This window comes from Lathamus discolor, chromosome 22 (genome assembly GCF_037157495.1).
Source record: "Lathamus discolor isolate bLatDis1 chromosome 22, bLatDis1.hap1, whole genome shotgun sequence".
Taxonomy (NCBI): domain Eukaryota; kingdom Metazoa; phylum Chordata; class Aves; order Psittaciformes; family Psittacidae; genus Lathamus; species Lathamus discolor.
The window spans coordinates 3,404,409-3,414,785 of record NC_088905.1 but is presented as its reverse complement, the minus strand read 5'-3'; the positions used below and the strand labels follow the sequence as shown (position 1 = coordinate 3,414,785).

General features: G+C 49.1%; 1 protein-coding gene and 1 long non-coding RNA gene across 3 annotated transcripts; one reads left to right on the top strand and one right to left on the bottom strand.

The window, feature by feature from the left end:
- Nucleotides 1-715: 715 nt before the first annotated feature.
- GOLGA7 (golgin A7) lies at nucleotides 716-5,686 on the bottom strand. Of its 2 annotated transcripts, none has more exons than XM_065659147.1 (5): nucleotides 5,497-5,686; nucleotides 4,351-4,503; nucleotides 3,938-4,039; nucleotides 2,775-2,838; nucleotides 716-2,015 (listed from the first exon to the last, which is right to left on the bottom strand). In XM_065659147.1, exons 1-4 carry the CDS (start codon nucleotides 5,605-5,607, stop codon nucleotides 2,791-2,793), a joined length of 414 nt encoding a protein of 137 aa, XP_065515219.1. In that variant the 5' UTR covers nucleotides 5,608-5,686; the 3' UTR covers nucleotides 716-2,015; nucleotides 2,775-2,790. The 2 variants fall into 2 exon arrangements, with proteins under 2 accessions (XP_065515219.1, XP_065515218.1); XM_065659146.1 differs by having other exon boundaries at nucleotides 716-2,012; nucleotides 5,497-5,685.
- A 56-nt stretch (nucleotides 5,687-5,742) lies between these two features.
- On the top strand, nucleotides 5,743-6,435 carry LOC136003484 (uncharacterized). The gene is made up of 2 exons (XR_010608105.1): nucleotides 5,743-5,822; nucleotides 6,144-6,435. It is a non-coding gene; the product is annotated as an uncharacterized LOC136003484 (long non-coding RNA).
- Nucleotides 6,436-10,377: the final 3,942 nt, after the last annotated feature.

The window sequence follows — 10,377 nt, the reverse complement described above, 5'->3', positions numbered from 1 at the left end:
GATGCCAAAAGTGAACAAAACGGTACCAAAAGTGAACAAAACGATGCCAAAAGCGAACAAAATGATGCCAAAAGTGAACAAAACGGTACCAAAAGCGAACAAAACGGTATCAAAACTGAACAAAACGGTACCAAAAGCGAACAGAACGGTGTCATAAGAGAGCAAAATGGTAACAAAAAGGGACAAAACTGTCAAAAGGGGACAAAACGTTGTCAAAAGCGGACAAAACAGTAGCAAAGTGAACAGAACTGTGTCAAAAGTGAACAAAACTGTACCAAAAGCGAATAAAACGGTACTAAAAGCAAATAAAACGGTACCAAAAGCAAACAAAATGGTGTTAAGTGAACAAAACCGTATCAAGAGTGCAAAATGGTACCAGAAGTGAGCAAAACATTATCAGAAATGAACGAAACTCTGTCAAAAGGGGACAAATGGTATCAAAAGGGGACAAATGGTATCAAAAGTGAACAAAACAGTACCAGATGTGAATAAAATGGTACCAAAAGGAAACAACATGGTGTTAAGTGAACAAAACTGCATCAAAAGAGCACAAAATGGTACCAAAAGCGAACAAAAACAGTACCAAAAGCGAACAAAACTCCAGAAGCGATCCCGGAACCATGCTCTGTGCGCTGACATCCTGCTGCTGCAGGAGTGAGAACGGCCCCGAGAGCGCTCCTTGGCGCGGAGCACTGCGACCACATAGGACACAAGACACGGTTTAAGAAAAGATTTACTAATCCATTAGTCCTTCTGCCAATATCGCAACAGATGTGAAAGGCAAACACTGTTACAGTTTAGAAAAAAAACAAGTTTTATACAATTAAAATATTAAATATCAAAAGAAACAAAAAATAATCAGTGGCTGAGTAAGAAGCTGGAATTTCAGATCCAGAATTAGCACCTGCAGTGCCACCAACAGCCAGAGCGCTCCTATGCTGCTTTCCTAGCTCCTTGGATTCCTTCTACAGCTGGACAGTGACGTTCAAACCCCAGACATCCTTGCTTTGATAAGGGAAAAGGATACGAGAGATAGATATTAAGCCAGCTCAGTTTGTAGGAACTTTACTTTGGCAGGTATTGCTGAGGAATGTCGATGCAGGGGGGATACTAATGCACAGTTCTACTTGCCAATAGTGTGCCAGCAGACAGGATTAAGAAACCATCTTACACGATATCTAACAGTTTGTGAAATCAGTGTTTTCCTTATAAATTATAGATAATAAATCCATAAAGAAACAGTTTTACACTTCACATATTAATCGGAGGAAGGGTAGGTGTCGTTATGTTTATTGGTTCAGCATCCATTTTAATGTACTTACTGGCTTCTGAATGGATAGACCCCCTCTTCTGGCGAGCACTGACAGATGCAATAACAGCACGGATACAGTAGTAAAAAAAACACTAGTATTCAAGTCCAGCTATTCCTCCCCTTCCTAGGGACAACCGAAACACTGAAAACAAGGAACACTTTGCCTTCGGGTTTTCCATGAGAATCAGCACGGGAAGCGTTACACACTCGTTGCCTTGAGTCCCTTCTCGCCAGGCAGAGGCACTGTGTGTCCCCTCGCTCCAACACTGACCTGGAGGGAAGGCCTCGTTTCTGAGAAATTCCCAACTCCAACTTGCAGCTTTCCAGAGCTTCTGATGGGCAGAAGGGTTTAAGAACTAGGGAGGAACAGCACTGTGCATACGTGACTAAAACTAGCCTGCTGCTGGGCAAAGTGGCCCATTTCTTTCAGAAGAGTACATAGCTTTACCACTTCTGCTTTTTCCTGGGGGACACCCCCCCCTTAAAACCAAAACACACCTAAAAAGTGATCTCATTGTCTCATTGCTTAAAAGTTGGCCACAAAATGGATGCTGACCAGCTGGGTCACCTCACGTGGAGCAGTTTGAGGAAGTTAGTCCTTGTAGTAGATGGCACTGTGGATCTGGCAGCAAAGAAAGGAATGATGCTCTAAAGTAGGAGGTAGGGGAACTTTGATACAGCAAGTCCACTGTTGAGCTATCTGCTGGAAAAGAAGTTTCACATTAGTAGAAAGTATTGCTAAACAAACCCAACAACCCCCTACACAAACCTTTCCGTGGCTGGATTTTGTTATCTTAGGAGGCAGTGGCAGGAAAGGCATGGTCTGGATTCCATTTGTCTAACAGGAAATAAACCCTTTACTTCTTTCTGCTTAACAGGCAGAAGTATTTGCAGCCTTTTTTATGCACTCACTGCCAACAAGCTAGACTGAGACAAGCACTCCAGGTTCTGCAGAGTACCTAAGGCAAGGGAGCCAGTTAAGGTTTGAGCTGATTTTAGCACCATCAATGATTTTGCTCATGCTGTTAGTACAAAAGCTGCTTGGGAATCCAAACCAAGCATTTAAATAGTGACCTATTTTGAAGTCTAGATTTGTCTTAAGTTAGTCTGCTCAGAACCTTATGACAGACTTCATGACAATAAGAAAGATCCCTTTATCTACACACCAGAGGACAACGCTGGACATAATACAGCACTAGTCAGGTTTATGCATGTTTATCCAGTCAAGACCCAAATGCCCCTGAATGTGAATCTGGTTTTGTCTGACCTGCATTGACATTCAGTGGCATTATGGCAAGTATTGATATTTCCACTCATTCAGAAAAGCTGGTCCACACAAGACTTGGGTGAACAGCCTTTCATTACACACCGTGGTGCCTCAGTATGACAGAATCTACCCCTCTGAGCACAGAAACCGGGTTGAGATGGGTCGAGATTGATCTAGTACAAGGTTAACATGTACCTGAGACTCCACAGTTTTATCTTCCGCTGGTCATACCTCTGTCTTCATAAATGGTAATTTCAATCTGCACAGAAAAGCTGTTAGGGAAATATACTACAAAAAGATTGTGAAAATATAACCAAAAAGAGGGAAGAAGATATTAGAACCCTTGATCTTTCACGGCTCATTTCCAGAGCTACAAAGCAAACAGAACAGCGCACAAGAGATGCCAGGTCAGGTCAGTGTGTCCTGACAGCAAGAACACAAGATGCTGCATGGGTTTGAGCCCTGCCACCTTCTATTAAATGTCAGGAAAAGCCACGCACTAGACAAAACACTTCCACACTCCAGCTACTTAAGTCACTAACCAAATGGAAAATGCTTTTTACTGAAGTTGAATGGTTTGGGGGTTTTGCTGTTCGTGTTTTCCCAGGTTTATGCAGAGAACAACGCAGAAAACATCTTGAGGATAATGAAATCATGCAGGTGATACTATAAGCTGCTTAGACAAATACACAATAACCCAACCACAAAGAATTGCCCTTAGCATGCATCTAAGCATCTAAGGGGCAAGGCTGTGTTTCAAGCTGCTCCAGTCTCAACGATACGTGTTCCTCATGCTACCCCTGGATTTGTCATGTGAGGATCTTTACAACTGCTGAGACAACAAGGAGATAAAATGCCTGCAGCGTGGTTCCAGAGTTGAAAAGGCTGGAAGAAGCCACAGCAGAACAACGTGCCAGGCTGCTGTCAACTTATGGTGGCAACACACAGCAAAACCTTCACCAGAACCTGAGCCCAGGGTTGCAAATGAAACAACAGCCACCTCCCGCTTCCACATCATCAGCTTCTATGCTACCAAGTTGGCCACTTTTGCCCCAGTGTGACAAACGCCTTTTTAGAGGTCACTGAAATAGAGGAAGTTTATACTCCACTTATACATAGGGGGGTTTCAAGGCAGCCTCAAAGGACAGGTTCCAACACTGCATTTTAATTGTCTTTTGATGCAACAAATCTTAATGTACCAAACTCTGACCAGAGAACAGCACACAATGGAGAATAACAAGACTAAACACCTATTCTGCTGTGCCACAGATAAGCACGACCAGAGGGTGCCACACTGAGATCAAGCACACCGCAGACGGACAAACCAGGAGGCAACGGAAGCCACCACAGAAGGATACAACTCTTAGTCCTCTTTCGATGGGGTCTGTCAGAAGGAGGCCCTGAGGAGCATAGATCTTCTCATTCTGTTCCTGAATGAACTTAGCAATTTTCTTTAGAACCTGGTAATAGAGCAGCACAGAAGTGAGTGGGTTTCCCTACATCAGAGTCCAAGCCCCAGCAACACCAGCATTAGGGGAACTTAGCACACAGCTCGAGACAGGACTCGCAGGATTCCTGATGTACAAGCAATCATTACATGACTCAACCTAAGTCTGATGTCTCTATGAAATCACACTGCAACAAGGTCCAGAGCCTGCGGGGAATGTGTCTGCAGGTCACGACAGAAAACCCACCAAGACACAAGGGTGGCTGCAGCCCATGGGACTCACTCACACTGCCTTTGCCTACCGGGGCAGAGGAAGCAGCGCACCTTTTCGTAGTGCGTTTCCATGCACAAGAAGATGGTGTAGGCAGTCAGGCAGGCGAGACACCCTTCAAGGTAGGATTGGCCCCCAAGTTTTTCAGCTTCTGCATAGAGGTTGTTCAGCGTCCGGACAGTCTCTTCAAACTGCTGCCTATCAATCTGCAAGAGAAGTCACGTTCAGTTGTCACACCCTGCATGTTCGGAACTCACTGATACCTTCATTTAGTGCTTATTTGCACTTCCACACTTTGCAGCCGCTGTTTAGAGCCAAAGTCTGAAGGACACCGAGTTACAGACCTGCAGCTCTTTGTTAAGGGTCTGCCCAGTGATAAGACCCAAGTCTTGATTCCAACACAACATGAACACAAAGCAGTTAAAAGTAACAGAACTAAAGCAACATGCACTTCAATTGAGGGGGGGGCTTAACTCACATGCAAGGAGAACAGCCTGGGAGTGGACTGATAGAGGCAAGTCTTTTGTATTGACATTATACCAATAACACCTTGGTGCTAGTCAAACAAGCTCTCAAAACAAAGCAAAGCAACGAGGAAGAGGAAGAGGAGCAAAGTGTAGCAAGAAAAGGCATTAGAGCAAGGAGTGTCTGTCGCTGTCAGTTACATCCGAGAGCATGAAATGCAAGTACTCGAGACGGTACTTGTGGGGCTCAGCACAGTTAGCAACAGCCACACAACACAGGCTTTGTTCTCACATAACAAACACACTCTATTTTCCTACCAGAGAAGACAGCTGCGTGCCTGAGGAGTAAAACTAGCTCAAAACACCAGCGTTTCATAAACACCGAAGAGAAGCATTTTTAGATACTTTTCACGTGGCTTTTCACTGCAAATTCTACGTATTTCCTTACCGTAATTACCCAAACCCGTCATTTCGACAACAAAACCAACCCCAAACCCGGTTTTATGCCCTCCGATAACATCCAAAGCAGGATGTGCCTTTGGATCTTGAGACCGTGCCTCTCCCACTGCGCGTTCAAACGCTCAAACGCGTTCTCCCCCGACGGCAGCCGGTGGCACAGCACCCCCGGGACGGGGACAGAGGGACGAACCGCGTCCCCCCGCACCGCACAGGCCGGGCCTCGGTGGGGGAGCGAGCGGCACCGGGCCCTGCCCGCACCGCCGGCACCCGCCTTACCCTGTTCTCCAGCTCGGCCGGGAACTTGCTCTGGAACTGGCAGCGGGTCCCGCCGCTGTAATCCCGCTGGATGAACACCTTGCCCGACACGGGCGCCTGCTGCGGCCTCATGGCTCCGCTCCCCCGCCGCCACCGCCGCCGCTCACCTACGGCTGTCGCGAAAGCGTCGGGAGCGCCTCCGGGAAAGGGCGGAAGAGCCGCCTGGCGCAAGCGCCGCTGCCTCACCGCGCGGCAGTGCGCATGCACGCCTCAGAGTCCTAGCGCCGGCTCCTTGGTTCCTCCGTCCCCTCACACACACAGAGGACACCCCCCGCCTGGGACACATGGTACAGCCCCCCCCATGGCGCGGCCGCGGCACGGGCAGGCACCAAGAGGGGTCCCGGGGGGGAGGCACAGGGAGCGCCCGGCCCCGCTGCCCCCCGTGTAACTAAGGGCTGTGGAGCTGCTTTGTCCCGCTATGGGGCAGGGCTGGGCTCATGGGGATGGGGACCCCATGGCAACATGGGGTTAAGAGCTGCGGTGAGGGGCTTGGAAGGGCTGAGTGCTGCGGGTAAACGGCCCCTGGAGCTCGGGGTAGCGGTTAAGGAGGTGAACCTCTCCGGGGGGGAGAGCAGCAAGTGGGGGCCATAGAACCCTTCACACTGCAGGAGCCGGAGGTCCTGCAGCAGCGAAGTCCTCCACAGCAGCCACAACTGGGGAGCAAGTTGGATGCTCGCTGTGTAATCCTCGTTCCTGATCCTGTCCCTTGTGCAAATGAAGCTGATCTCTGGCCTTCAGCATTCCTGGGAGTCTTTTCCCTCCTCTGGACGTTGTGGATGATGGGATCCCGCCCCGAGGTTCGGAAGTCAGCTAATGGGGGACGTGTTTATTTGCACGGTTAATGGGAATCATCGCTTTGTGAGCAACAAGTAAAGGGAAGCAAAGGCTTTGGGGCTGTCATTGGTTGCTGAGCGCAGCTGCTTCTCCTCAGCCTCCTGATACAGGGAATTGCTCCCAGACATGCCAAGGAGGAACGAACTCCAGTGCAGACGCACTGCCCTGGGCCATGCTCCACCTCCGCCGGGTCAGAGCGGCTGCCATGGCCACAGCTCCCATTCCCTGCCACAGCCCTGTGGGAGCATCACTGAGTGGAGATGCACAATGGGAGCACAATGAGCAAGGTCTGGACCAGCCCTGCCCAGGCCTGGGGTGGGTGTCTGGGAGGTCCTGGCGCCTCCTTGGGGCACCCCAATGCGGACCAGCCCCATGGATCCAGTCCTGCAGGTCCCTGGGCACGGCACTGGGGTGGTTCCATTTCAGGGCAGAATTCCCACAGAGAGGGGCTCCTCTGCGCAGTAATTGGGAAATGCTGATGCCCGATGCCCACCCTCCAGGGAATCCCTCTTCAAAGCCCTCAGCACTGACTCCATAGGGAAATCACCCTCCTAAACATCACACAGGGTGGCTTTTAAGTGGAAATGAATGTTTTTTCACCATTAGATGGAGTAGATATAATCAAGAGGGGCCACAGCCGTTGTTATCTTGTACCTGACAGGCAGGGATTACTCCATTGTGCTCTGCTGTGGTCTTCATTTCCTCTTGCTAAGAAGCTGATAACCTTTGCTTCCCCCATCCCAAATGTGTTTTCAGAGGAGCTGCTCACTCTGTGGAGTTTGGGGGGCAAATAAATCTCAGGAATGGCTGCTAGGCTAAGGAGGGAATATGCAGAAGGGTGGCAGACTGTGCCTATGGCTGCCAGGGGTGTGGAAAGGAAGAGGCACAACACCTCTTTCTGTTTGCCTTTAACCTTTGTCTTTATGCTCTTGAAGTGGAAACTGCACCGATTCCTATGGGAGGTCACTGGATGCATCCAGCAAGGGTGGATCTCGCCATCCCTCTCTTGGTCCTATGCTGAGCACGGCTTGGGAGAGCTGGGGCCCAGCTTGGGAGTGTCTGAGGCTTCCGTGAGCCCCATGGTGTCAGTATTTGCAATTCCCTTCGCTGCTTCATTCACGTCACACCAGAGCCTGGTGCAAGGCATTGTCCTTCCTCCGCAATGGGACTTTTGATGGCCAAAAGGAATTCAGTGCCAGTGGAGCCGCATGGAAACATTAACCCTTAAACCTCAGCCTGGGGGGGCACGGAGCAGTCAGAGTGCCCTGGTTGGGGTGGCAGGGAGAGGTTACAGCTTCCCCTTTGGATGTCTATGCATGAGGGCTGCGTGGCTCCGGGACACAGCTTCCAGATCCGCTGCCCCACCAGTGTCCAGCACAGATTCCATGATAGATGCAGGGTGATGGAATACCCCTGCCACAAGCAAGGAAGAAGAACCCAGGCTTGCCTTGTCTAGCAAAGCAGTTCTGGGTTGGGATTCCCACTCTTGGAAGTTGATTTCAGCCTTCCCCAGGGATGAGGGATGGGTTGGGATCTGCTTGGCTATGAGCAACGTGGCTGGTTTGGTTCCTTAGGCTGCAGGTCTCTCCTTGCCACTCTGTATTTACAGAGGGAGAAGGTTTCCGATGGAAACAGGCAAAACTGGATATACATGCTGGAGGTAGGAGCTGGATAAACTCATGGAAGGACAATGAACTGCCAGACTGCTTGCTGGTGGCCAGCAAGCATCCTCCATCACGCCGTGTCTCCCTGTTTCCAGGCTGAGAGGCTGTAAGCAGTGGGTTGGTGCAGGAGCCGCTGTGTGGGCTCTCTGATCTGCAAGGGTTCAACATCCTCACATCCATCCGGTGCTGAGGTTGAGGATGTTGAACCACGCTACTGTTCAATGAGGAAGGGATAAGCATAGGAATGATGTGTGCAGTTTATGCATATAATAAGCAGTTTCTGTGTCATAACTCTGGGCAAAAGAAGCAATTTTTCAACAATATATATTAAATATACATATATGACATGTATGGTATAGATGTGCATTTATACATATATATTTATCATATATAGAATATATTATAAACAGTGTTGTCCCTGTCACCAAAAACATGCTCCAAGGACACATCTGCACAGATGTGACACCAACACTGCTGGTGTGCTTATGAAAGAGAGCTATAGGGGGAAAGAGGAACCAGCGGAAGTGAACCTGCCTATTGGGCTGCTGCTGATCTTGCTTCATCCTCCTGCCCACCACCCTCTCCCACAGGAGCAGCCTGAACTAATTAACCCTCTCACACTCCATAATGAAGGCTAATAAACACCTAATGGCTTTGCTTGAACAAACAACCAGGCACAGGCCAGAGGAAGCCCCTGGTCCGGTGGTGCAGTGCTGGGGAGCACAGGGCTGGGGCTCCCTGGTTCTCCCCTCTGCACCCTTGAGCCAGACCCCCCTGCTGCAGAGTGGGGTCCAATGCTCAGTGCTGCAGCCCTGGGCTTGCTCCTCTTGCCTTGCCTGGCCATGGGTCACCTCCCTGCAGCCAAGCTCTGATGGAAACACACTCCAAAATCCTCTGCTTAAAACAGGGCACCAGATGGACTGCGTTTCCCAAACCTATAGCTGGTTCCAACGTGCGAACAGTTAAGATCATGATGTTAACATTTTCTTGGATGCTTTTATGTGCATACGAAATACTCTCGAAGAATGTGCTTTTGAGTGCAAGGTTTATCCAATTGCAGCTTTCCTGGAGTTTATAAAACCGTACAAATGCGTTTTCAGGGTGTCTGAGATGCTGCTGGCCTCCGTGTAGTAAACTCTGAAGCCCTTGCAGTGGAATGTAACTGCTACTGCATCGAAGATGTCTCTGGCATTCTTATGATGAGGGAAATGCACTGATTCTTCAGTCCTGTGTCTGCTCACCTCTGAAAGCAGTTAATACACGGCCCATGTCTGCACTAAAACCTTCTTTTGCTTTCTGTTAGGAGCTAAAGGCTTGGCTTCTGCAGACATGAATGGACCTGAATCAAAGGCTAAAATCCAACTCAATAGCTCTTCAATGGACTGAGTTGCATTGCTTATCTCCCAGCAAGTGTAAGACCAGAGCTCTCTTATCCCTCATGGCAACTTCAGCCTCCTGTAGGTGGGAAGTGAGAATCTGTTTCTTCCCTGGCTTAACTGAAAACCTGGATCAAGAAAGGAAGTAAATGAAATTCAGGGGGTATTCATTTAAAGACATCTACTGTTGTGCCTTTGGAATGGAAAAGATGGCAAACACCGGGAATCTCCTAGGTCTGCTGTGTGAACACGAAGGCGAAGCATGGAAATGTTCACATGTAACCTGTCCGTTTCCAAGAGATCCATGCATTGCGTTGCAGCATTTCATGGTTCCATATGTAAGTAGTTCAGAATCAGGGGCTTGTTCAAAGATGATGAATTCGAATAAGGTGGTTAAAATTACATAACAAGAGTACATGAAACCATAAAGGAAGGTAGGACAGAGCCTTGGTGTGAGGTGTCCCTGCCCATGGCAGGGGGTTGGAACTGGACCTTAAGGTCCTTTCCAACCCAAACCATTCTGTGACTCTGTGTTTCCATGCTCCCAGCGGCTTCCCCAGGACAGGACCACCTCAACACGAGTGATTGGATTCCTCCTGCGCTGCTGGTGGGAATCCATTCCACCCTTTCCCCGATGCAAGGAGCCACTGAGCTTTGGGATGCGTTTTGTGCCCAAAGCCGCAAGAAGCCTGTTTGAGCAGCGGGATAAACCCCTGGCTCCCACTGCTGAGCTCAGCTGCCAGGAAAGTTCCTCGGGAAGCAGCACAATCTTTGTTTGGCCATTAAAGCAGAGAAAGAGCCAGGGAATCTTAGGAAATGCTTGAAACGATTAGGTGATCTTAACTCTAAGGAGCTAAACAGATGCAAAGCAATTCCCCCCTCCCCGTCCCCCCTGCCCAGCCCCTCGTGCTGCTGTAGAATGTAATCTCATTTCTAAACACACAATTACAGCAAATAAAAAGCAAAGA

What these genes read in the sequence shown, in the direction of transcription:
- GOLGA7 (XM_065659147.1), bottom strand. Translation starts at nt 5,607, where the DNA reads ATGAGGCCGCAGCAGGCGCCCGTGTCGGGCAAGGTGTTCATCCAGCGG. An exon ending in CGGCCGAGCTGGAGAACAGG is followed by an intron (nt 4,504 to 5,496) that starts GTAAGGCGGGTG and finishes CTTCTCTTGCAG; the next exon opens with ATTGATAGGCAGCAGTTTGA. An exon ending in TGGAAACGCACTACGAAAAG is followed by an intron (nt 4,040 to 4,350) that starts GTGCGCTGCTTC and finishes CTCTATTACCAG; the next exon opens with GTTCTAAAGAAAATTGCTAA.